The 27,399-nt window shown below is 44.8% G+C and overlaps 1 protein-coding gene across 4 annotated transcripts in view; it reads right to left on the reverse strand.

Annotated features, from left to right (window-relative positions):
• LOC147625830 (piezo-type mechanosensitive ion channel component) overlaps nt 1-27,399 on the reverse strand; it is an 88,844-nt gene that overhangs the window by 42,596 nt on the left and 18,849 nt on the right. For 2 of the 4 annotated variants that reach the window (XR_015268735.1, XM_086817399.1), the window contains exons 2-11: nt 25,989-26,069; nt 25,698-25,857; nt 15,264-15,391; nt 14,398-14,560; nt 14,120-14,309; nt 13,856-14,034; nt 13,609-13,693; nt 12,298-12,513; nt 12,022-12,199; nt 11,771-11,899 (exon numbers count right to left, since the gene is read on the reverse strand). Coding sequence is in view for 3 of the 4 variants with exons in the window: in XM_086817399.1 (XP_086673525.1) it covers nt 11,771-11,899; nt 12,022-12,199; nt 12,298-12,513; nt 13,609-13,693; nt 13,856-14,034; nt 14,120-14,309; nt 14,398-14,560; nt 15,264-15,391; nt 25,698-25,857; nt 25,989-26,069 (1,509 nt within the window). In the remaining variant the exon portion in view is untranslated. Of the gene's footprint in view, nt 1-11,770; nt 11,900-12,021; nt 12,200-12,297; nt 12,514-13,608; nt 13,694-13,855; nt 14,035-14,119; nt 14,310-14,397; nt 14,561-15,263; nt 15,392-25,697; nt 25,858-25,988; nt 26,070-27,399 lie in introns of those variants that run through there. The other 2 variants (XM_086817400.1, XM_086817402.1) reach the window with 2 other exon arrangements.

Here is a 27,399-nt window from a genome sequence, read left to right on the forward strand (position 1 = left end):
ATAAACAAGAAAGAATGTCATGCAGCACAACAAAAAAGTGGCAGTATAAGGGCAATTGGCAAGGTAAAAATGACATGGACAGAGGGAATCTAGGCAAGGCTATGACAAAGCTGAGAAGCAACAACATCAGGCAACTACCAGGAGATAGGCTGAAGGTGATGATCAGAGCTGAAAGACAAGACAAGGATAGGGCTGCAGAGATATTCGTTGCCTGAAGTTTGCCCAAAAATCAGGATGCAAGTCTTTGAGATGGAAATATTTTTTCATACCCTCTATGCAAGTGCATCCGTGTTCTTTAATAAAAACTATTTTGACAAAAGAAAATTGAAACCTTGAGACAGGGAGACTGTTTCAGACCTTAGGTTAGATGCCTAAGTGCATGGTTTACTTGTCAAAATATGGTTGGTACTACATGGCCATCAAAGGAAGGTCAACATGTCAGCCAATCTTCAAACTAAAGCAAAAGTGCAGTTCTCATGAGCAATGCTATGTTGTCTACTCATATGCTATGTTCTTGCAATGCCCGCCTTCTGGAGAGCCTATCTCCTCTTTTCTTTGAACTAACTAGCCAAGTGAACATTTTAGGCCTGTTTCTTTATGCATAATCTGTGAGAAAAGCTCTCATACTATGGGAGAGAGCACAACCAATGTGGTGTGACCAACTTTACACTCAGGCCCAAGATTTTTTCAAGCACACAAATCATGCTTGCACAACAAAAGATATGGGGAATAAACCTTGATGTTGAATTCCCCACTGATACAACACAGCACTTGGAAGTTCCACACAGTGACACATGCATTCCATTATCAAAGCTTAGAGGCTCCAAAACTACTCTGGCAAATACTGCAACATAAAAAGCAAACCAGTTTTGGCTGTGCTGCAGTGCACAAAGAAGTGGAAGAACTGTGAAAAAGGGGGGGCATAGGGGCCCTTTGCAGGCCATAAATACCCCTATTTGGATGGCCCCATGACAGCCATACTCAGCCTAGAACTGTTGCTCGATGTCAGCGCTCAGCCCAATGCTTGAATTGCCTTTTGCTATGTGCTTCAGGCTGATAAGTTCCAGAATGAATAATGAGATGGAGAATGATATCCCCAAACCCCTTTATATAGGGGTACAGGGGCTGGTCGGCCCATGTCCAACTATCTAAAGATGAAACACTGGTTACCAAACCCTCCTTGTAAAGAAGATGGATCACCAGTTGAGAGCAGAGAAACCGCACAAGTCGCATCTATTGTGCCTTTGGTGCTATTGCCAATTGTTGACGGTAAAGTTCACCACGATTGACTTGTCCTCTGTTTATTCATCAAGTATCACTAACACAATTACCTCAGCTTCTGCATGCAGCTCCTCTTAAGTGATAATGAGGTTGGCCTGCTCCATGACCTTCCATGACTCTTTTTACTGCCTAAAAATAGCAGATTGTGATTGATCGTGGTCGGGTATAACAATGGTCTAAAGGACAGCACAAATTCATCTATTCAACCACCAGCGTTGATTGGATGTGGATCACTTACTAAAAATACAAGTTTCCATAAATAGTAAGTTGGTCCTACGCAGGTCACACAGTTGTCCGAGACACTAAAGGCAGTGCATGATCAAAGTTTGGGCTGGGTGATTTAAGCTTGCAGGTGCCATTACACCTAGGGTTGGGTGCCCGAGATGTGTTCACACTGCCGCTTCAACATACATGAGGTGGATCAAGTGTCTACATCAACCAAAGACAAATTCCAACTGCTAAATGAGCGGAACCAGGCTCCATGATGGGAAGCCGATTCGGCCTTGTCCGTCAACTAGCGGATAATGTGTAGCACAACAAGCCTGTGACAACATTAGGGTATGCCTAATAATGTGCCTAGGCTTAATTATTTTGAAGAAAATAAAGGATAGAGAGCTAGACTAATGTAGATGTGAGTTTTGGGAATTAGACAAGTGTTAAGAATGCCCATCACTTATCTTATCAATTTGAATATAAGTCAATTTCTCTACTTTCTAAGGAACCACGAACTGCATTATCTTAAACTGTGAACTAATTTCTTGTCTTCCCTCTTGCTAATCCTTCATGCTACACTCAAATGGTGAATGCTCTATGAGATTTGTGAGTTTTATTGCCATTGTGTGCGTCTTAGCCATGATTTAAGCTCTTATTTGTTGCTGAATTTGAGTGAGGTTGTGCAAGATTTAGCTCTATGGTAATGCCTACAGGTGACATAGCCTGTATAGAGATTTCTTGAGTGGATGAGCATACTCCCTTGCTTGTTTTGCATCGTAGAGTGGAGTGGAGTGGAGTGGAGTGGAGACATGGCAATGAGTGGAGCTTATAAGCTGTTAGCGAAGAACTTGGGAGTGAGTGGGAAAGAAAGCCAGAACGAAAGAAAGCAAGATACATTAAGCGTTTACTAAAGATCCAATAGGCCTATAAGACCAAAGTGATACAATCATGTCCATGGCATATCTCATCATGGAACAGAAAATAAAACAAAACAAAACAAAACTATCTCACTGAAATGATACAAAAATGTCCATAGAAATCTCATCATGGAATACAAAGAGCATGAAACATGAAATATGAGAGGAGCATCAGCCCCCAACAGATCGTATGCCACTCTGCAAAATATCACGCATGGGGCTAATGAGTATGGCTGAGAGGTCTCCCTCAGCTATATCACGTGGAAAGATAGCGGTGCAGCATGTCCTGGATATGGAGCTGATTAGCGGATCATGGCTCTCGTCCAGAGGGCCGTAGATGGGCGACGGGCACGCTAGAGTGTGTATGTCTCTTCCAATGTAACTCCTCTTGGGCGAGGTGGGTCCACGATAGCCTGACGTGGGTCCCCAGGATACACTATGTGGGTGTCCTCCTCTTGGGTCTGAAAAAAGCTGGTGCTGTTTGGTTGGCAAGGGAGGGGGCGGGGTGGCTGAGACCTAAGCTCTCTCAAGAATGTGTCCCTGTGTCTGTGGTGCTCGTGCACGAAGAGCTCTAGGTAGCGCTAGTCTGAGAAGTCAATGCTCCTCTGTCTCAAATTCTGTGGCATAATCGGTAGATCCTCTCCTCCCTCAGCCTCTCTATATGTGAGGCTCATTCTAGATGTGAAGAGGTGGCAGGTATTGAAGACCATTACCTTGGTTTTACCGAGGTTAACAGTGAGGTCCCACTTAGTGCAAAAATCTTGTAAGGCATCCAAATGTCTCTGAAGCCCCTCGGCTGAATCTGAAAGGAGGACGATGTCATGTACATAGAATAGTAGGGGGATCAGTATGCCTGCCTGTGTGGAACCAGCCCTGCCTAATCTGTCAATGAAGCTCGAGATCTCATCAATGTAGAGGCCAAAGAGTGTGGGTGATAAGAGGGCAGCCCTATTTCACCCCAACAGTGTTGGAAAGCTTTGCGGAAATTCACAAAGCAATAGTAAATCCTCTAATGTCATGCTCTGTCCTCCTCGATGATGGCACGGAGGGTGAAGATGTGGTCAACGGTAGAGTACCTCCTCCAAAACCATGCCTGCCGTGAGGCTATGCATCAATGTCTCTTTGCAAATGAACTGAGCTCCGCCCATAGCACCAATCCATAGAGTTTGGCCAATGTGTGCCCAATCATGATGAGTTCGCTGAAAAGGTTTCACATGGAAGAGTGCAAGCAACTTTCTACTCCAGTAGAACCAAATTTACGGCTCAGAATGCACGACATTGCTGAACCTTTTGAAGCCAGCATTTACAGGCAGGCAATGGGATGCCTCATTTACTTGTGTAACAAAGGGCCTAACATAGCTTTTGGGGTGTCTTTGTTGAGGAAATTCATGCACAGCCCGGACACAAAGCATTGGCAACCAGTGAAACGTGTTTTCCATTATTTATAGGGCACCCTGGATCTTGGTTTGTTCTATCCTGTGGGGGGGGGGGGGGGGGGGGGGGGCAGCTTGCAACTTTATGCGTACAGTAATTCAAACTAGGGTGGTGATTATGATAAAAGGTAATCCACCAGTGGGAATTGTTTTTTTCTTGGCAATTCATGCATATCTTGGTTGAGTAAAAAACAACCCACAATTGCCACATCTACCTACGAGGTCTACCTCACGAGGCTGAGTACAGGGCAGTCTTCATTGGTACGGTAGATTGTGTATGGCCGAGGAGATTATTGGATAATCTTCGTGAGTGTCAACAAACACCCACTATTATTCTCACCGATAGCCAAAGTGCTATGGCCGTAGCACGAAATCCCGTATTTCATGCACGTACCAAGCATATTGAAATCCATTATCATTATGTGAGACAGAGATTACATGCAAGCAGATTAGTTTATCTTACTACCCTACACAACTAGAGCTCATTTGACTATTGTTTTTGACGAATTCCATAAGCATAAACTCTTCATAAATGCAAAGAAGAGTGAGTTCTTCTTGTCGGGCATATTGTGTCCAAAGATAGAGTGCGGATGGATCCTGCAAAGATTGATGCAATTCGGAATTGGCCTGAATTGAGAATGAGATCCGTAGTTTTGTTGAATTATGCTCTTACTACCCCAAGTTCATTCGGCACTTTGCATGGATTGCTTCTCCTCTGCGTGACTTGACAAAGAAGAAGGCTATATTCAAATGGACTGATGTAGAGAGACATGCATTCCTCAAATTGAAATATGCAATGACACATGGTCGAGTGTTGATCATTCCGGATTTGCAAAAGCCATTCAGTGTGGAATGTGATGCATCTAGAAACTGTCTAGGAGCTGTCCTAAATCAAGAGGGACATGTTGTGGCTTATGTGAGCTGTAGTTTGTATGATGCAGAGCTCTGTCTTGGCATTTATGAGAGAGAGCTTTTGGCGGAAGCAGAAAATGAACAAGAGAGAGTAGAAAGAAAGAAAGTTGTATTAACGTCTTCAAAAGGCCAAAATGACCTATGAGACCAAAAGGTTACATCATATCCATGAGGTACATCATCCTGGGTACAAAATAGTAATAAAGAAAGATCACAAAAATCTAGAACTATAAAATCTGATCTAGGTACATGAACAGAGAGCTCTCATATCACCCTAATACATCCTCATGGGCAGCTGTGACATGGTGCTCAAGGTGGTAAAACTGAGCTGGCGCGAGGAGGTCCTACAATGAGATGATGGCCCGGATCCTCCTATGGTGGCATGGCCGTGGGCGAGGGCCATGGGGTCTGGGGCGTCGAGCTTTGCATAACTCAGTGGCTCTGTCGAGTGTCACACCTCTCGGCCGAGCTCCTGCACTAGCCTGTGGTCCGGGTATGATGGATAGATCGGCCCTCGGAGTGCTGATATGGAAGAAGTCGGTGAGAGCTCTCTGTGCTGGTCCTTACGCAAGTACAGCTGAACTGGATCTCACTAAGGACTCCCTGTGTAGAGAGCTTGTGGACAAGATCACCTTTTATATTAGCATGAGGGCTTTACAATGTCAATTAGCCAGCAAGAGAGTGTTGTACTTGTGCAAAGGAATGGATGATAAAGTGAGAAATGGGAGGCCTCCTTATATAGTGAGGATGTGCACTTGGCCGACTACTCTAGAACAGACCGACCAGCTCATGACTCATGAAATAAGGAGAAAATACATTAAATGCCCAATAAATAGGCTCTGCCCAAATACATTGAGATGCACTGATTCTAACACCCCCTCTGTAGCTCATAGTGTGCAAGAGTCTGAAGAAGATAAGCTCATGGAGATGCAACCATGGATTCACCTCGGAGAGAGCACCTGCCAACCTATTTAGATACAGGGGAAGACCATCGAAGGTGTGGTTCTTGGTGGCGAATCTAGAGTAAATATTATTATGGATAAAACCCATCGGGAATTGGGCATCCTAGAGTACGAATTGGAACCGGCTCCATTTCTCATTTGAATGGCAGATCAGTGAAGAGTGAATCCACTTGGGTTAATCCGAAACTCTAAAATATAGATAACAGGATGTGATTTCCCAATAGCTTTCATTGTGTTGAAAATGGAAGAAGTTGCCAGATCTTACCCCATACTGTTGGACATGGCTGATACAAGCAAAGATTAAACACAACTGGGCAACCGATTAGATTACAATCCAGAACCGAAAGAAGAAAGTCCATGTACAAGTGGCGTCCTGCAATATGTTACAACAATGCGTGCTCCAAGTTTGTGCTGAATGATTGAATTGGCTTGAGGGAGTTAATGTGCGGATGAGAAGGAAGAAATCCTTAGCCAAAATCCGGATTCAGTATCACTTGGAAGTAGATAGATGTGTATAAAATTGTTCCCCATTATAATTCGACTCCAGATATGGTTAAGTCTCCAGTGTCCCAAGGCAATATCTTGGATGATGCCAGTGTACCGGAAGAAGTTTAAGCTCTCATTGCAGCGGAGGAAAATCATGAGAGAGACATGAAGCATATCCATCGGGTCATAGGTGGAGATGTGAATGCCACCACGAACAACAAGAAACCTTGCTTGGCTACGATTTCCCACACAAGTGTGCAGTGAACTCCAAGAATAGATGATGAGCTGCTAGACAAACCGCGCCCATAATCCCCAACAGTGGACGAAAAACACATCACGTCCCAAAAGCCTCGAACAATAAACTCGGAATAGATCCAGTTCATAATCTCTGCTACACAAAAGATAACCATGTCCTGCCAGATGTCTAATGCTTGGAACTCCGAATCACGGTCCCCATGCACTAGTAAGTGGAGTTGTAATCAACCCCCTCTCCCGCCCACAAGCCTCCTCTGGCTGGAAGCACATGGGGGAAACTGCATGTATGCTAGAGAAGTATACCATCTCGGTTCTCCTGAGCCAAAAGCGCCCTGGGAGCCCTAGAAGTGGTACTAGAAGAATCTTTATCACTGTCATGTGTCGTATCTTTGCCCTTTCTCTGAGATGAAGCCTTGCCCTTGGTGCAAGCAAGCTCACCACCCAACCATAGGTCCCTCCAGCCAAAAGAAAAGGTTCCACTCCTGCAGGTCCGTGCCAGTCAACCCTGGCCCCCCATACCACCAAGGGCCCTCGGCACAACTACCCATGGTCCGCCATGACCATGGCAGGAGTAAGTCTCTTGGATTAGGTCCAAACCACAAAGAATCAATAATAACCCAAGACACACTTATATAGTGCTTATTGTTGTTATAAATAGCAATTCAGTTATAAATAGCCAATAACCTTAGATTTATTAAATCTAAACCTTAGCCACTTGAATCCACCTCCTTTTCCTAATCCTAGGGCTCTCCTAACTCTATTGGGTTAGTCCGTAATCCCAAGGGTTAGTGCTATGAATAGATGGACAAGGGTGTCCAAGGGTGGACCAATGTCGTGGGAAAGCATGGGCTGATTTTGGCTTGGTTTTGAAAAGAAAAAAGTCTGCAAAAGCTGCTTTTTGTGCTTTCTTGGTCGGAAAAGTCGCTTTTTCTCGGGGCTTGATGAGAAGTGCTTTTGACGGCCTATTGGAGGGCAAGATCAGCCAAAAGGCAAGATTGGAGGACAAGTGTGCTTATCAACATTTCTAGAGAGGAACTTTATGGGCTGATCGAGGCCAAAAGGGACTTTGATGCAAGTGAAGAAGCCATGTGAGAAGGCAACTTCAGAGAGGCTTCAAAGGTTTGGTAGGTATCATCTTCAATGGGGATCTAAGCTTTTATTGCAAAGACTCGTGAGAAAGCTAAATAGACAGTACACCAACATAGTCAAGCAGTGGTGTTTGACACAAGTGATTGGGTTCTATAGAGTTCTTTTTTTTTTTTTTAAGTACAAGGTAAAGTTTCACATTGATATTTAGTGAAGTTTAGGAACTATTCACTTATGGATTGGAAGTGGATGGAGGAGGGTGACTTAGCAAATTCACCACTGGTTTTACAACTTTATCTTGATGCTTTTGGTTTAGAGCCTACCATGGAAAGTTCTCACACAAGTTCAGCAACAGTGTGTGGTTCTGGAGGATTACCTAATGCTCAAGAGGGGGATTCCTCCACTCCTTTGTCACAGACGCACTCAGATGGGATCTACTAGTCGCTTGGTGATGTCTTTATCTTTCACCTGAGGTACTGAGGGCTGACAGTACATCTGCTAGCGGGACGTCTATGATATGTGTACCAGTCACATGGTTTATGGTATCTTTTGACTTGGGTATGGTTGGAAAAAGATTAGGACGCTGATCTTTATCATAAGGTCATGGATGTACTCATATTTGTGTATGGAAATATTTGTACATATGTAGCATCTTGCATGTATTTGTCTATGATGATACCACTAAGTATAGGTCTTGCAGGATAGCCATATTTTGGAGCACTTGGGACATCACCTGGAGTCGTGTATATTGCATGGAGTGGATGCTTGGTTTTTGATGACACTTGTTTTGTGTTTATCTTTCTTTGTGGTATTCCGTTTCAGGTTGGCGGAACTTGGACGGTCCGGTTGCACCATGGAGCGCAATTGAGGACGATTGCATTCTTTCAAGAGGGGGGTATGTCACCACAGTGCATGTTTTGCCTTGGCACAAACCCTTACCCTAACCCTAACCATAATTTTCAAGTTTGTCGAAATGAAGATATGTTCGCGTCATCGCAAAAAGCTCATTGAGAGGAGCAACTTTTTCTGTTACAACATCTTCAAATTCAAAAATCCTAACCCTAATTACAAGATTGTTAGAATGAAGATTTGTTCACGTCATCGCAAAGAGCTCATTGACAGGGGCAACTTTGTCTCTCACAGCATCTTCAAATTCAAAGTGGTTTGATATTTTTAGGAGGATGACTTTTTGCATAAAAAGTCAATAAAGCTGCTTTTCAGTTGCTTTTTAAAAACAAGTTACGTTTTAAAAGTGCTTTTTAAAAGCAAAACTTGCTTTAAAGCAAGCCTGAGCTGGCTGGCTCTATATAAGTGAGGTATGGGGGAGGGCTCTAGTCATAACCATGGTGTGGGCCTCACAGGAGGAGGCCAAAGAAGCCTCAGTCGTCGCGGACCTTGGGCGTGCGCTAGTGCGTGTTCCTAGCTAAGGATACTTGGATCCTAACTTCGTGAAGAGTAAAGAAATACCTGCAGCAGGGGGACCAAAGCGGTTTGGGGCCACCACTTCTCTTGTGTAGGAGCAATCTAGCTCCCCTATCTACAATCTCTCTCTATTTTCTCTCTCTTCAAGTTTAAGTGATTTAAACTGTTTTTTAAGTGCTTGTGTGTGATGAAGGTTTTGCTTACCGCCTGTCAATTTTATTGAAGGCTGGTTTCACTGGCCATCACCATGGCATCCTCCAATGTCTTGCTACAATTGTTCTTTACATGGAGCTTGTGTTCCCGTGCCAACCCACGGATAAAAGACCCACACAATGTTGTGGTATCCATGTGTGCCTCTTGGGATTGCAACTCTCTGAATCTCTGTAAATACTTGTCGAAAGACATGTTCTTCATGTCCAAGTCCGTAAACTTGGCCACTATATCAAACTAATCCTCCACCTAGAGCAACTCATTTCAAAACACTATCTTGAACTCTGCCCAAGTACTCGGTTTATTTCCACCATGTCAAGGCTTTTCCCTTCAGGAGACCCCTAAACATCTGAATCTTCAAGGCTTCCGGGAATGGGTGAAACTCGAAATGTATGTTCCAGCGGTTGAGCCAAGAGTCAACCACCTTTTGGGTCCTCTCCTTTTTCTCACCTCGGGTGCAAAAGGAGGAGCTATTGCTACCGGTCCTGGTCCTACAGGACCACCGTGCAAGAATCACCGCCCGTCACTAAAGTACTACAACCTAATCCCGCAAAAGCCAAATCTCTTCCCGAAACTTTTTCGGGGAGTTGTGCTATCTGCTCCTAGAAGTAAGATTTCTCAACCCCTTCTGCCACCTCCTGCCTCGAAGTAAGCTTTCTCAACCCCTTCTGCCACCTCCTGCTGCACCTCCAGGCGTGTTCCCCCAGTGTTCCCCCAACCCTTGAGGGTAATCTTCCTCATGGTCGGAAATTTCCTCAACAAAGTGGAGTCGTGCCGCCGTCTTCAAGGGAGAAATAGAAAGAAAGGAAGGCAAGATACCTATGTGACCAATTGTGAAAATTCAGAAAAGACAGGGAAAAACATACATTTCACGCGAGAAACTAGAGAAAAGCATGCGAAACAAAGTGACCCACGTATACTCCTTGCACGAGAAATGAAGAGCCGCCTGAGAATCCTCGCAAGGGGCTGCCTTCTGTCGATTTCATCACGGGCTGAATACAAGGGACCTAAGGCCTTACCTTTTACAGCCAAAACAAATAGCTAAGTGCTTTTTCTCCACAAAATTAGGCCTTCTTAAGCTGTGCGTTAGAAATTGCCCCCAAATTCCCCGCCCCCCCCCCCCCCCCTTCCCCTTTCCTCCTCCTGTGTTTTATGAAAACAGCCTCATGTTTTTTTTAAACAAAAATAGCATATCCTTTTAAGAAAACGCCACAAACAGAGGTGGGCAGGCTTTACTGTACGAGGCCAATGTCACAGGTCTCGCCCTTCAGCTCACACACGTTTGGATCTCGGCCATCTCTGCTTCCTCAATACCAGTGCCCCAGTGGACCTCACAGGCCTCTGTGAGCCGCAAGTGGGAGCTCATGGGTAGCATTGCCACCCACATTTGGCATGCCTAATGTAGCAAGGCAATTGATGAATCCATCAACCTGCCGACAGAGACTATGGGCAATGGGAGCACCTCATGTAACCAACATAGGCGTGAAGAAGAGATCCCTCCCATTATGTGTCGACCAGGTCAAAGCAACATTAAGATAGATGGCACAAGCTAAGAGAAAACGTAAACCTTTCCTTGGTCAACTGATGACGACTTCATGCATATGGTGCGATGCTATGATCTTGTTTCCACACCCTTTTGCTTGATGCATTGGTGACAACATTCGGGAGAACTATTTAAGTCAAAACATGTGATGCCATGAATACATGGAAATTTTCCGACACATGAAAAGCATACTACTACAGTCTACTCAAGGAGCCACTGAGAGGGACACTCGACCATAGTCACCAGAAACGAGAAACAGGAATGGAAACGTTTGAGGAATGGAAACGGGGAAACGCGTTTTTAGGGGTGGAAACGGCTGTTTCCTGTGACAATATAACTTGGGAAACGAGAAACGGCCATGGAAACGGATGGGGTCCTGAAATGGAGAAATGCGTTTCTAGGGACTGAACCGGTCGTTTCCTATGACTATGCACTGGACACATACGTGGCAATGACTATGAAGTATGGAAGAACTATTTGAGCCTCAGCATGTGATGTCATAAAGGAATTTTTCTAACACATGGAACAAAGGCAACTACAGTCTACCAACCTTCTTGCATAAAAAAGGTCACCGAGAGGGACAAATAGATGTATGCACCAATGACGTTGGAGATTATGTGCTTATGTCAGTATTTTGCTACATGCTGCCAATATTTTGTCTAGCTTCCATAAAAGGTAGATCAACAAAAGAAAAAGCCTCAGTCAAGTTGGGTTCTTCACATCAAAGCACATATGCATACAAAACTTCCGTAATGTGAACTGGCAGTGACATGTATGGAAGACAGCCCAGCATCCAACAAGATATTGCTAATACTGTTAGCACATAAATCCAACTATGCATCTGTGCACATGCACCTGAAGTTTCCATGTTACCCACATACATGCTTGCACACAGTGTGACATGCAAGCATGTTCACCATTGTGGTTATAATCTTGTATTTGTTCTCTTCCCATATACGAGAGGACAAAAAACATTCATCTCCATTCCATTTCCTTTATTAAATCAGACAAATACCAAAAGAATGTCGCAAAATGACATGAATGACTTACTGTAAATAGCACCAATCATGCCATGTCTGACTCCAGCAAGAAAAAGCAACAGTAGAGAGATAGTATGTGAACTTCTATGGATGCACCATGTCAATACTGCCAATAATAGTATCTTCCTATCATGTGGTTCTGCACCAGTCAAACCTAACAGTGAATGTCGTCTCTGCACAGGGTCTACACATGCTGGATTTGAAACTTACATGTAAAGCTCTCTATATACATTCATCAGAGACAGCACCAAGGTAGTTTACCTTCTTCAAAGATATTGCCAGCATCATTTGACTTCTCCAACACATGCATGTTTCTCAAAGCTACATTGCTGAAATACATGGATGCACCAAGAAGCACTCCAAGCATGATCTGGGCTAATAAAAAGAGCCCTGGGACTGGGTAATGCCAAAAACCAATGGTGTTCCATACTTGTGTGTCCTGTGATGTCCCTCGAGTTTAATTTGCTTAAAATCTCACAGATTTTACTCAACTCAGCAAATCCAAAAAAGACTAGAAATAGTTGAAAAGTAGGTTACCTTTTCGAGCTCATCATGAAGGACTGTGAAAACCGCATTGAAAGTATACGTACAAAGAGCCCAGAATAGTATAAATAGCAATAAAGCTGTATTTAAACGCCATAGGACAAGAACCGATGGGAATGCATATACAACAAACCCCACATAAACTAGGATGAAAAATGCACTGATGCTGGCATACTTGAAACTCCATAATGATAAAATAAGAAGGCAGACCTGCAAATCAAAAAAGTATTTAAAAGTGATCAGATGCACGCACAAACACACATGAAAGCAATTTCCTTTTGTTAAAGCTCTTGTAATTGCAGGAATCCTGAAGAGTGTATACAACTGGAAATCAGGCTATGGCAAAGGAGGATTGAGCTTTTGCCCAATATGAGCTAGGATTAGACCCGTGAATGTTTCCACATGGAGTTGTGACCCCCCACGGAGGCACAACTCCATTAATTGCATGCCAGTATGTCCACGTGCATCTTAGTGATGCATGAGACACCCCCCCTGCTTAATTTGAAACAGAAGTGAAGGGAAATCATCCATTGAACTGTCTATCGCTCAGTGCAAAGAATCTGTTGCTGATATTGGTAAAGCCTTCATTGCTATGCTTGCCCGCTGGAAAAAAGGAGCTTGGCTGCAACTTGATAGAAATAAACGTGTGATGACCTTGAAAGAAACTCATCTAGGATACGGCCTTGTTTCAGGACCTTAAGAAGTCAAGCCTTCCAATTCACCCATGCTATAACATGTGCAAGAGTATCTTTTTGGAAGCTAACACCTAGACCATCTCAGGCTGATGTGGTACCTCATTTGAGTGCAGATATGCAAGAGAAAGGATTACAACTACATAATGTACTTTGGAGCTCTTCAAATGCAGGATTAAAACCTCTGTCTATATTGACAGTTAAGAGCAGCAAACTTCAGCAACAAATGACACCTGCTAATATCTACAAACAACTCGTTTGAAGCCTCACCTATTTGACCATCACCAAGCTTGGTTTCGTATTTGATTTTAACAATAAGACCACATATGGCATAACCACAAGAAACAACACTCAAATGCATTATGGTAATTTCAAAAAACGAAGTACCATGAGTGCAAGCACAAAGCCATTAGAATTTTGCAGCTACAATGCTTCTCAGATGTAGTTTGGGCCTTGACAAGGAATCCCATATTTAATGCTTGAACCAAACATATCGAAGTTCAACAACACTTTTTACTGAGGAGAAGACAACCCATCTGGTACAGGGCATGTTGAAAAACAGCAAGCTAGCAATCGGTGTCAAAGAAAACAAAGAACCCCTCTTTCATCTTACCGGAAATCCATAAATGAAAAAGTTGATTGATATCAACTGCAAAACCTTAGAATTTGGCAATGTCTTGGTCCAACCGCTCAGTGACCTGTACAGCAATTTTTGAGAAATCAGACGAATTGGAGCACTCAGAGTTTCAGCCAAATTAAAGCATTCAATCTAACTCCAAATTAAAGCATTCAATCTAACTCTCCTTTTAATATATGCTGGTATATACAATGTGTAAGCAGTATCAGCCTTTAAATGTTACATTGATTCCGCATTGTGTAATGTTTTAGGAGAGCCCAGAAGCCTTTCTATAAGAGGGCTTTCTTCAGTACGTCTTCTTGACAAGGCCAGCATTGGACCACTGTAAGTCCGGGGCAACACATCCTTGTAATAAAATATATGCACGTCTGCCTCTTCAACATCAAAAATCGACACACACAGCTGCAAATCACAACCTCAACATAAGCTTTTACACTCATACAACTATATGGTAATCAGAAGCGATTTCAGAGCTGCTTGCCCCCACCAGAATATAAAGAACTAGCAGTGCAATGCTTTGAACAATCTCAAGCCACCCACATTGTCCTTGAGAGACTTGGAATAGCCCCAGATAATCTGCAATTTTCAGTAACACTTCTGGAAACAGGAAAGGCAGTTGATACACATATAGTAATACTATCTCGAAGCCAGTAAAGAAAAGCATACGGCTCCATCCCCTAAGCATCACATATACATGGAAGTTAATCATAAATCAGTGTTTACAAGACCAAGGCAAAGCATAAAATCTACAACAGAAGTCCTTACCATGAAAGCCCCACAAAGTTGCCTGTTATAGACCAATGGAAAAGCCCAACACAGCTGCAGATAAAGAAAGGAAAAGAAATCCAACAAGGTCGTGCAACTGCAGCCACAAGCTGTACCACTGGCAATACTATACTTCTTAAAACTGCTCGAAATTGAGAGCCTCCTGAGAGTTCAAAACCAGCTCATAAACAAGAGATTTACTGCAAAATCCAATAAAATCGAAGAGCGCAATAGAACCAGCAGCATACATTGTTTAGACTTCGATTCTAACAAAATCATGTCTTGATGAGCAGAGGGTGTGTGCATGCAAGAAGGAACGGAATGATTATGCTATCCATGCTACATAAAACCCTAAACAAGCAACTGATGTGGCGGGCTGCAAGTATGAAAGGAGAGCATTGTGAGCCATAAAGTTCCTACTTGGCTCCACTAACTGTTTCAAATACCAAACATAGCTGCTGCTAAACCAGGGAGCACCTCCATCCCAATCTATCAAGAGGCCTTTATCTAAAAGTGCAACGACAAATCCTCTTGCTATGTTCACTTGAGGACACAAGACGAATAAAAAGGACTCTAAAAATTGGGTAGAATCCAACTGGTAAAGTGTGAGAAAGAAGATAAAACTATATACGGGACTCAAAGACCAATTTGTGTTACCTCCAGCTGCCTCCCTTGTTAAATTCAATATTCCAAGATGAAATTACTAACAATTCACAGATTGATATCAAACCATGCATTGAAAGAAAATGTAACCCTTCAAATAAAAGTTTGTGCATGACTATTTGCTTACTGCTGGAGCACATCCAAGTAAAAAGTGTGTGCATGTGTAAGCATTTGTATCACAATATGGTGTGAATTTCAAATACCCCAAGAGAAGTCCAGTGTGTTCCCGTAGTTGGGCCCATTGTTGATTGCACATGCTGCAGTTACAACCACTGAAAAACGTGAACCAAGGATAAAGAATATATAGGGGAGGGAAAGCCATGGATTGAACCTGTCAAACCATCAGAAGAATACCATATAGGTAAGATCAAACAAATCAAATTGGGCTGATATCACAAGCAGCAAAAATTAATAAAGAAAGCACATTTGCATGCTAAAATGGATTTAATATATATGAAAACTATGCAAATAAATAGAAAAAAAGTTACATGTTCTCATGATATGTATTTATGAGCAACTTTGGCAACCAAAAAAAAGGAAGAAAAATTTGACTGTGCCTGTGTGGTCCCCTTTTGTGACAAGGTCTGTTCTGTTTTCATCTTAGAAACGTTTTTTTTTTAATGCGATATGAAGAAAAGAGAGACCTTGAATAACCTTCCAAAAGGGCCTAATAATCGAAACATGTAGGAAAGCAATTTTAATGAGCCTTGGCTTGCAAAAAGCACCCAACATGCATCTAAGAGACAACCCCTCTCTCCCAACACAAAGTTCCATTCTATAAAATCGGCTAACATGTAGGAAAGCGATTTTAATGAACCTTGGCTTGCAAGAAGCATCCAACATGCACCTAACAGACACCCCCTCTCTCGCAACACAAAGTTCCACTCTATAAAATTGGCAACCAAGCTATGCCTTGTGCCTCTTTGATAATCCTTTCATATCTTGGATTTTGGGCTCCTCTGTGTGTCATACGCCAAGAACCCTGTGTTTCATGCTCGTACGAAACACATTGAGATTCAGTATCACTATGTTCTTGTACGGGTTCTTGCTAGAGATTTGCGTTTGGAGTATTGTCCTTCCGCAGAGAATGCTGCAAATTTGTTCACCAAGCCGGTTTCTCAGGCTTCCTTGGCTCATCTTCGGATTCTCGGAGTTTGTTCAGCATCTGGTGCTGAGAGAGGGTGTTAGCATATTCATCCCCAGATTCTGCTCTTTTATGGTGCCCATTTGGTCCCTTTTGCAGGGCCCTTGCTTGTGGGCTGGCCACCCCTTTTTCTACTATTTTTCTGGGATTTTTCCCAACCTTTCTGGCATTTACCAGTCGGCCATGTCCAGTAGCTCCAATCAGCCTGTTTTGCAGCTCCAGTCCGCCAGCCTTCCCTTACTATAAATAGTGGGTGCTGGCCTCTTTTCCCATTCAGTCTTGTACATATTTTGCTCCCTCACTTATGAGACTATCTGTGTCTCTTGCTTGGGACTGTTTTGCTTCAATATATTCAGCATAGTTCTCTCCATATCTCTCTCTCTCTTGCACTCTCTATTCAGCACATTCTAGTGCCACTTTGCTTCCGCTCTGTTCACTCTTTCATGCCCACCCAGCCAGTGGGGGGGCTTGCCCAACTTCAGCCCCTAGTGTTGTGTTTTGTGCAAGTTTTCATATTGTTGTTTCAGTGGTTTCGAAGTATGATGATGATATCGTCACATGCTTGAAGAAAAGCGCAGCCTTTTATGTGATTTATTCAGCATTAAATGCTGAATATTCAGTCGTGGGACAAAAAGATGCTAGCCGCCTGGATAAGAGTTGGCCGACTGCTATTTATTGGGAGTATAAATAGGTGAGCCCACAAGTCATTGTGTTATCTCATAATTCACCAAGTGCTCAAGCAACCAAAGGGCCAGGACAGCCAAGGGCTTGCTAACGCAAAGGGGTGAGAGACTGCAGTGTAATATGCGGAAGCTTCGGAGAAGAATCGGTAACTTCAATACTCAGAATTCAGCACTCTTTTCGCGACGAACATTAACGCACAAACTGAAAGGAGATGTGCAGAAAATAGAGAGAGAGAGAGGGAGAGGTGGAGAGAACACAGTATTGGGTCCCAATTACCCTCTGTAGGGCCCCACCATGGATGGTGTATTTGCTTTATTAGAATGATGAGAAATCTGAAAGAAAAATACAGCAATCTTGGACCTTTTCTTGGCTGGGAATACCCTGCCCTTGACCTGAATCCTTCACCCCTTTGCTTAGCACCCTCTTGGCTTTGTCTAGCCTCTTATGCTTGAGCTCTTGGTGGAGAACCAGATGAATGAATGGGATTGTGGGCTCTCCCTTATATAGTACTCCTACTACAGCAGTCGGCCAGCACAAAGCTGGCGGCCAGCATTTAATGTCCCACGACTGTGAATGTTCAGTAATAAATGCTGAATCAAATCCCATAAAATGCTGCGTTTTTCCCTATCAAGCTAAAAGGTGATGCGCCTGCTTCCAGAGGGCTGGGCACAGCTTTTGCCCACAATCCAAGGGCTGGGCAGCCTGTGTTAGAAGTCATCTCCTGTCTAGATTTATACACCAGGGCCTTTGTTGTGGGTGTGCCCGCCCTTATGAGGTGTTTTCCCATTTTTCCCCACTCTCCGTATTTTTCCCCTATTTTTCCCATTTTTTCTGAGGCTTGGGAGGGCTGCCAGGTGATGCCAGGAGCACTCTGAAGCTGGCCGACTGGATCTACATCAGTCGTGGGCTATCAGAGTGCTGGCCGACTTGTTCTGACTAGGCGGAGGCACCTGTATGCTGGCCGACTGCCTGTATGCAGTCGTGGGACATATTTATCAGTCGTGGGCTTCTCTGATGCTGGCCGACTGCCCTCTAGGGGAGTATATATATGTCCTCAGCCCCCATACCTCATTTGTATCATATCTCGGGATCTTCTTGTGTATATAGAGCAGAGTTACACGCCTACATCTGTCTCTCTCTTGTGCTGTTTTTTCTGCCTGCGTTTTTGCTTTTGCTCTTGTGTTCCCAGGCTTGGTCATCATCTCCGCTGCATATTCTGACATGGTATCAGAGCCTAGGCTCTAGATAGGTCTTGGGATTTGTGTGAGCAAGAGGGGGATTTGTTTTGGGCTGATCGGGAAGAGGAGAAGCAAGAGGAAGGCGGGCTGATTTGCTGGACAGCCACTTGCAGGTATCAGTTCTTCTTTGTTCCCACCCACCCACCCTTTTCAGAGTACATCCCCGCTATGGCAGATCTGTTTGAGATGGCCGAGAGACATGTGAAGATCCCGACACTCCCCACGTTCCCGGTGGACCGTCAGTTGGACGGGAGCAACTACGGCATATGGAAGGTGATGATGGAATCCGTTCTGGAGTCCTACGATCTCGCCGATTTCGTCGTTGTTGGTGTTCCACGGCCGGAAGTAGAGGAAGGGGAGTTACCGTCAACCCGAAAGGACCGGGAGGCCCAAACGCAGATGTGGGATCGTGTCAACGCCAGGGTCCGTTCGTTTATTTTCCTCAACTGCACACCACAGGTAATTAATCATATAAAGCATATGACGCTGGCCAGAGGTATTTGGCAGCATTTGGCCTCACTTTACAACAGGGTATCACCCATGAAGAGGATTTCCTTGGAAGTACAGATGCGGGTTATGAGCCCTGCAAAGTCGTCGACGATGCGGGAGCATATTAACAAGCTGCAGGCTCTTCAGCAGGAGGTTCTTCAGGCTGGGAAGGAGATATCGTCAGAGGACATGGCCATAACGTTGCTGTCACATTTGCCCTCTTCGTACTCAGCATTCTACTCTTCGTTGATTACCAGTGGCAAGCTCAGCACCATCACGTGGGAGGAGCTTGTGCCCATGGTCCTGGATCAGGAGGAACGATTTACGAACCCTCCTCAGGGTGGAGGTTCGGAGGCCTTTACTGGCCAACGGTCGAAAGGCCGTAACTCGGGCAAGGGGAAGGCTTCATCGGAGAAGTCTTCTGAGAAGATGTCCGACGCTGACCGCGAGAAACTAAAGGCAGAGAGGACCTGTAATGATTGTGGCGAGAAAGGCCACTACTGGAGGCAGTGTCCCAAGCGGAAGACCGAGAAGGGTGAAGACTCCTCAGCAATCACGAAGACTCCGGCTTTTGTGCACCTGGAGGTGATGGACACAGATGCTTCATTTTCTTCAGGCAGGGAGGAGATTGGAGGACTCTCCGCAACGGATACTCGGGAGTGGATTCTCGATAGTGGTGCTTCCAGGCACATGACTCCTTCCCGTTCCGGTTTACAGGATCTCTGCAGGCTTTCTGGTCATATTCTTACTGGGGATACGTCCACTATCCCAGTTCACAGTGAGGGCAGGATGGAGATAGTTCCCGATGGCAGAGGGGGGAAGCATTCCTCCCAGGTGTTGTATGTTCCGGCACTTGGTTTTCATCTATTGTCAGTGCATCAGGTTTGCAAGACTGGCGTACGGGTGGAGTTTGATGAGCATTTTGTTGCTCTCCGGGACAAAGCAACAGGCCAAGTGGTTTGGGAAGGTGGAGTGGAGAATGGAGTTTACAGGCTTTCAGCACTCTCTCTCCCAGGTCCTCAAGATTGTGATGAGTGGCAGTGTGGTAATAGCTACTCAGGTGTGGATACGCTGCAGGTGCGGGCTTTCCGGGACCAGATGGTGGATAGCTTGCCAGTAGATAGCAGCAGTTGGCAAGAACTTTCCAGTACTGAGGTTGGTAGTTCTTGTGTTCGTGAGTCAGAGGAAGCTGAACAGGTCACTTATGCTCTGATGTCTCGTCGTGTTCGGGACATAGAACTTCCAGTAGTTGAGGATGTTCTTTCCACGGGGACCTTTCGGAAAGCCAGGCAGGTGACAGGTGCTTACTTGCAGAAGGAGGTGGTTTCTCCAGGCTTTGTGGTTCCGGATTCAGAGGGGGTTATTGACAGGTTTCATCAGGTTTCTAGGACTTGCTTGTGCACCGTAACAGGTGTTGATCCTTGTGAGCAGTGTGATGTCTCTGTGATTCAGAAGCTGTATGGTTCATGGATCTGGTTAATGGACACCGGATTGGACGGGAGCTTCCTGATGAGGCAGTTGAGCTCTTGGTTGCAGATGTCTCTTTGTGAGGCAGGATTGCGTTTCCTGTGGTTTCTGCGACATGCGAAGGATCATGGACTCTTGTACACAGGAGGGGGATTGTTGGATGGAGTCCGACTCCACGGTTGGAGTGACTCGGTTTGGGGAGGAGATTTGGACACGAGGGGATCTACTTATGGCCCAGGAGCAATTTTACGGAGCAGCAGGAGGAGGTTACATTGCAGGTTTGGGCTTCCATTGGAGGAACCCATGGTCATCCAGAGGCACTTTGTTCGTGAGCAGATTGTTGCTGATGACATCTTGCTGGAGTTCTGTTCGACGGAGGACAGTACGGTGGACCTCTTCACGAAGTCGCTCTCAGGATTTGCTCAGGCGGCACCCCAGCTCCCAGTGGTTGGTCACACAGCCAGGAGCTGAGAGGGGGTGTTAGAAGTCATCTCCTGTCTAGATTTATACACCAGGGCCTTTGTTGTGGGTGTGCCCGCCCTTATGAGGTGTTTTCCCATTTTTCCCCACTCTCCGTATTTTTCCCCTATTTTTCCCATTTTTTCTGAGGCTTGGGAGGGCTGCCAGGTGATGCCAGGAGCACTCTGAAGCTGGCCGACTGGATCTACATCAGTCGTGGGCTATCAGAGTGCTGGCCGACTTGTTCTGACTAGGCGGAGGCACCTGTATGCTGGCCGACTGCCTGTATGCAGTCGTGGGACATATTTATCAGTCGTGGGCTTCTCTGATGCTGGCCGACTGCCCTCTAGGGGAGTATATATATGTCCTCAGCCCCCATACCTCATTTGTATCATATCTCGGGATCTTCTTGTGTATATAGAGCAGAGTTACACGCCTACATCTGTCTCTCTCTTGTGCTGTTTTTTCTGCCTGCGTTTTTGCTTTTGCTCTTGTGTTCCCAGGCTTGGTCATCATCTCCGCTGCATATTCTGACAGCCTGTACGGGCTGCCCCATACTTGCCCTACAGCCATGTAAAGGCTGTAATCTCTTGGAATCTGCCTTATTCTTGCCCTAGGGCTGTCCTACAGCCCCTCCATGGCTGGTGGGTTCAGCCTGGGCCTTCCTGGCCCTCGTGGGGGTGGTTCTACATCATTCCCATGCCCACACTAAGATATTCCAGCAATTCGCTGGTATGATTGAGTACCTTCCAGGAAAGGCCAATCCAATGGCCGATGCTTTGAGCAGGAAGGGACAAGTGACTTCGATTCAGACCACTCGACTCGATCTTGTTGGTATAGAACTAGATGACATGAAGCACACGTACGCGGATTCCGAGAAATTCGGTACACGGTGGGAACAGGCATTGGATGCCACAGGACCATGCCACTTTTTGATACGCGATGGTTGGCTTTTCTACAAAGGCCGACTGTGTGTCATGAAGTCGTTCAGGGAAGCTCTTCTCTATGATGCCCATGACACCATTACTGGTGGTCATAGGGGCATGAATTCGACTCTGGAGAAATTGGAACGGCAATATTATTGGCCAAAGATGAGGCGAGATGTGTTTACATATGTACAACGCTGTGATATTTGTCAAAAGGTGAAAGCTCCTCGTGGAAAGAAGATAGGGTTGTTACAGCCCTTGCCAATTCAATTGTCACGAATCTGCCTCCCAGTCCTTTCCAAGATATTTCAATGGACTTTGTCACGAATCTGCCTCCCAGTCCGAGTAAGCGTAATACGCAATGCTTAACTATTGTTGATAGATTTAGTAAATTTGTTATGCTTATTCCTTGCAGGGCCAATGTGACCGCCGAGGATGTTGCCCAGTTTTCATTCGACATTGGTACCCGATTGGCAGGATTCCTAGGACCATAGTGTCAGACCGAGATGCCAAGTTTACCAGTCATTTTTGGAGGGTAGTGTTTGATAACTTTAGTACTAAATTGAATTTTCCCAGTGCATTCCACCCACAGACGGACGGCCAGACAGAGATATACAACCAGTTGGCCTTTGATGTGCTGAAGTGTTATGTCCACGATCAGCAAGGTAAGTGGGAATCTTATTTGCCTTTAGTTCAAGCTGTTTTGAATGATTCTTTTTCTTCAGCTATTGGCAGGACTCCATATGAGGCAGCATTTGGAAGACCTTTCCAATCATTTTTGACTAGGACTTCGTCTTCAGTACCTGAAGCGAATAGAGTGACGGAGTCTTAACAGGAGATTTTAGAGTCAGTAAAAGACAGGTTGGCTGAAGCGCAAGAGGCCTACACTCGACAAGCCAATAAAGACCGAAGAGATATGAAGTTTTCGGAAGGGGATTGGGTTTATCTTTGGATTATGAAGCAAAGGTTGAAGCAAGTGGGTAAGGAATGCCCAAAGTTGTCTTTCAGGAGCTTCGGACCTTTTCCCATCAGGAAGAAGATTAATGAGGTATCTATGCAGTTCAAGTTACCTCCGAGTTGGACTATGCACGATGTGTTTCACGTCAGTTGGTTAAAGCCATATGCAAGTCCAATCCCTTCAGAAGTCAAAGACAAGGCGGAACCAGATATTATTGAGATGAAGCAGAAGTTATGGTTCCAGAACAGATCCTTCTACACCGTTTCAAGCATGGCTCAAGCTGAAGACAGAGACAGTTCCTCACGAAGTTTCAGGACAAAGGGACCCATGAAGCGGTATGGCTTGACAAAGAGTTTTTCGAAGACTATTCGGCGCTATTGACGGATTATTTGGAGGCTATGCAGCTTCCGTCAAGTTAAGCAGAAGGGGATGTCACGTGCATCCCGCACTTGGATGCCACGTAAACATATCTGTACGGAAGGTGCAGGACCTGGGATGGTAAACTGGTCCCATGTGAGCCCACCCCGGGACGAGTCAGCCAGGGATCCATCCCAATCGTCCAAGGTCAGGTGTGCATTGTCCTGCACAGGAGTCCAAGGTCAATGTGCACTGTCCTGCACATGAAACAATGCCAGTCCGCACTGTGAGCCTCCCTCTGGAATGATGTCAGTGATTCTGTGTATCTGGTATGGTACCGGATGCTCGATCATTGTGTAGATAGTTAGGGTTTGCTTTTAGGAAGAGGGGCCAGCCCATAGGGCTACCCCAAGTCATTGTGTGGGCATGGGGATAGGGTAAAACCACCCCCATGAGGGCCGGGAAGGCCCTAGCTGAACCCACCAGCCATGGAGAGGCTGTAGGACAGCCCTAGGGGCATGCCAGGGGCAGCCGACAGCACATCTAGTGTTTTGATGGCTGTAGAGCAAAAGTGGGGCAGCCCACACAGGCTGCCCAGCCCCTAGAGATTCAGGCGCATGATGCCCAACCCAACCAGCCATGAAGAAAAGCGCAACCTTTTATGTGATTTATTCAGCATTAAATGCTGAATATTCAGTCGTGGGACAAAAAGATGTTGGCCGCCTGGATAAGAGCTAGCCAACTGCTATTTATTGGGAGTATAAATAGGTGAGCCCACAAGTCATTGTGTTATCTCATAATTCACCAAGTGCTCAAGCAACCAAAGGGCCAAGACAGCCAAGGGCTTGCTAACGCAAAGGGGTGAAGGACTGCAAGTCAAGGGCAGAGATTTCTCAGCCAAGAAAGGTCAAGTTTTCCTGTATTTTCTTTTAGATTTACATCATTCTAATAAAGCAAATACACCATTCGTGGTGGGGGCCCTACAAAGGGTATTTGGGACCCAATATTGTGTCCTCTCCTCTCTCCCTCTCTATTTTCATTCTGTTTTATTTTCCATTCCATGATGAGATATGCCATGGACTCCACTTTGGTCTCATAGGCCCATTGGGTCTTTAGTAGACGCTTAATATATCTTTCTTTCTTTCTTTCTTTCTTTCTTTCTCTCTCTATTTTCTGCACATCTTCATTCAGTTTGTGCGTTAATTCCGTCGCGAAAAGTGTGCTGATTTCTGAGCATTGAAGTTACCGATCTTCCCCGAAGCTTCCGCATGTTACAGCTAAACTTGATGATGGGATTCCAATCTGCTTCTTGGATGACTGTCATCATCCCATTCCATTCCTGAAGTCCCTCTGTCATCCTTCCAACTCTCGCAACCTTTTCACTAAATGCCCGGCCCGGTCCCAAATCCACTCTAACTCTGAAGAAGATCTATGCATCTATTCCATCCAGTCCCCATTCCGTTCTTGCCATGTCTCTGAACACTGTCTGGGTCTTTATTCTTGAGAAATGAATCTGACACTCTCACTCCACCCCTTGGAGGATGATCCTCCCTTGGAACCATTGCCCGAAAGCCTTTCCTAGCTCACAAGATTGTCATCCCCTTTGGACTTTGTGGAACACCACCAACCAACCTCCTGGGAGCTCTTCCCTATCTTGTGTTCCTTGCCTTGGGCCTTGTACCTGTGCACTTCCCTGTACCTTGGACATGTACACCTTCATATGGGACTAAATCACGATTTAGCCTTGCTGAGCCTGATGCTTTGATACCAATGTTACATGCGGAAGCTCTGAGATACTTCTTTCAGCCCTGAACACCATCTAGAACATGCTGATGCAAAAACGCAGACAGAAGGGAGAGCACAGAGAGAGAGAGAGAGAGAGAGAGAGAGATAGCTGGAAATTCGGTATTCCAGATGTACAAAAATGTACATCATCCCTTGCAGCCATGGGCTGCCTTCTGGAATAGGTAGAAAACCCTAACCCTAGTCCTATGTCTAGACCCAACTCAACAAGGAGTTGAATGAATAAAACAATGAGCAAACATGCCTTTTATAGGCCTTGGACAGCTAGAGATCTGGCCAACTGCTGGTCAGCCAGCCGCTTAGACACAAACATAATTAATGCCAATCTCGACCTGTCTGATGCAGCCGACACAGCCATATCTTGTTCTCCATGCAATCGACAGGTCCCTGAGTCCACTCCAGTCCATCCCTTGCCTAAACTTGTAACTAGATTAGCCTAGCTTAACCTAGATTAGGCTGGATTAGAGAGAAAGCTAGAGATGTCTAGGTGACTAAGATATCAAATGATATTTCAAAGATATCAAAGGTACAATGCAAGAAAGCTACGACTAGATTAGCCTAATTAGCTTGAGATTAGCCTAGCTTAACCTAGATTAGCTTGGATTAGAGAGAAAGCTAAGATATCAAATGATATTCCAAAGTTGTCAAAAGTATGCGACAATAGACTAGCCTCCTAGGACTATTGTAACTAGATTAGCCTAGCTTAACCTAGATTAGCCTAATTAGCTTGAGATTAGCCTAGCTTAACCTAGATTAGCTTGGATTAGAGAGAAAGCTAAGATATCAAATGATATTCCAAAGTTGTCAAAAGTATGCAAAAGGTACAATAGACCTAGCCTCCTAGGACTAGTGCCTTTTTTAGTCCCAAGGCCCTCATGCCCTAACTCCACATGTGTAAATGTCTTGTGCCTACATGTGCATGTGTAAGCCTAAAATCCCTTTGTTACATATATTATATTATATTTATTTATACACATATGCATACATATACATAAATATATATGTATACATATGTATGCATGTGTATATATATGTGTGTGTGTGTGTGTGTACATATATAGCTAAGAAATCTTCCTTCAAACAAACATGGAGGAGTTCAAGCTGAAATATACCTATCCAGACCCAGAAGTGAGAGCAGCCAATTTGAAGTCCAGCTCCAACTCTTGCCTTTGATAGACCATAGAATTGTTGTCAAGCCCTCAGTAAAGAGTGCTACTAAAGAATACACCAATAGAAATCCCAAAAATACAACTTTACATCGAGAAGTGATACCTGTGAGCAAACATAGGAACTGATCACTTCACAAAGTTTTTTGTTGCTCTCTAGAACCCAATCTTAATCCAGATTTTATATTGCTCCAAATAAAAATACCAACTCAACTTGATGGCAAGCAGATCACTTACCAGCCCATAATGACTTGTATTGAATGAAAAGAAAAGCCAGCAAAAAAGGGAGTGTTATCAGACTGCAATTTACAAAAGCCGCTGCACAATGAAGCAAACAATTACATTAACATAAACTTTTTGCTTTGTGAACTCTAGGTTTGTTCCATATATATAATGTTCATTCATGAAAAGAAAAGCCAGAAAAAAAGGCAGTGCTATCAGACTGCAACAATCAACCAAAACTTTTTGCTTTCTGAACTTTGTAGGTTTATTTCCCTATATATTATGGCTATTGAAAAACAAGCTAAGTTTAACCGAGGAACTATCAGAATGAAATGGGCAACCACTGCCAATGCATCAAGCTGCTCTGATCCAAATACAGCTCATTGTCAGGGCACACTTGGCAAAATCAATGGTATAATGAGGAGTTCAAGCTTAAACACGATAAGCTGAAACAGGCAATACCATCTCAGTCAAGGTTGCCACAAAGGTTAGGCTGTGCACTTGTACTCAGCGTGTCATGGCACACTTGGAAGAATAAATGGTATAATGGGCATAGTTGCATTCCGTACTCGTACTCATCTGTTCAGTACTTTCAATACGTACCGTACCAGTACCATCCTTTCCATACCCGTCCTTTAAAAAAAGTTTAAAGTGACTAGTTACTAATAACTATAAGTAAATACTGTCAGAATACGCAGCGGAGATGATGACCAGATCTGGGAACACAAGAGCAAAATGCAGTGCAGAAAATCACAGCACAAGAGAGAGAGAGAGAGAGAGAGAGAGGCGTGTAACTCTGCTCTATATACACAAGAAGATCCCGTAAAATGATACAAAATGGAATGGGGGCTAAGGGCCATTTTATATGGCCCCCCATCAGCAGTTGGCCTGCTGTAGGGCAGCCGACAGGACACCCACGACCTGCAACAGCAATCGGCCAGCACTGAGGGTCCACGACCTGTCCAGTTCAGTCGGCCAGCTCCAAAATGGGAACATAAACATGCTGATGCAGTCGGCCAGCAACTAGATCCTCCTGCCAACTCAGGGCTGCCTCCCAAGCCACAGAAAAATGGGAAAAAATAGGGGAAAAATACGGAGAGTGGGGAAAACTGAGAAAACACCTAATAAGGGCGGGCACACCCACAACAAAGGCCCTGGTGTATAAAAATAGACAGGAGATGACTACTAACACCCCCTCTCAGCTCCTGGCTGTGAAACCAACCACAGGGAGCTGGGGTGCCGCCTAAGCAAATCCTGAGTAACGACTTCGTGAAGAGGTCCACCGTACTGTCCTCCGTCGAACAGAACTCTAGCAAGAAGTCATCAGCAATGATCTGTTCACGAACAAAGTGCCTCTGGATGACCATGGGTTCCTCCAGTGTGGAAGCCCAAACCTGCAATGCAACCTCTGCATCCTCACCACCTC

Source organism: Cibotium barometz, chromosome 23 (genome assembly GCF_041138505.1).
Source record: "Cibotium barometz isolate CiBa-2024 chromosome 23, ASM4113850v1, whole genome shotgun sequence".
NCBI lineage: Eukaryota > Viridiplantae > Streptophyta > Polypodiopsida > Cyatheales > Cibotiaceae > Cibotium > Cibotium barometz.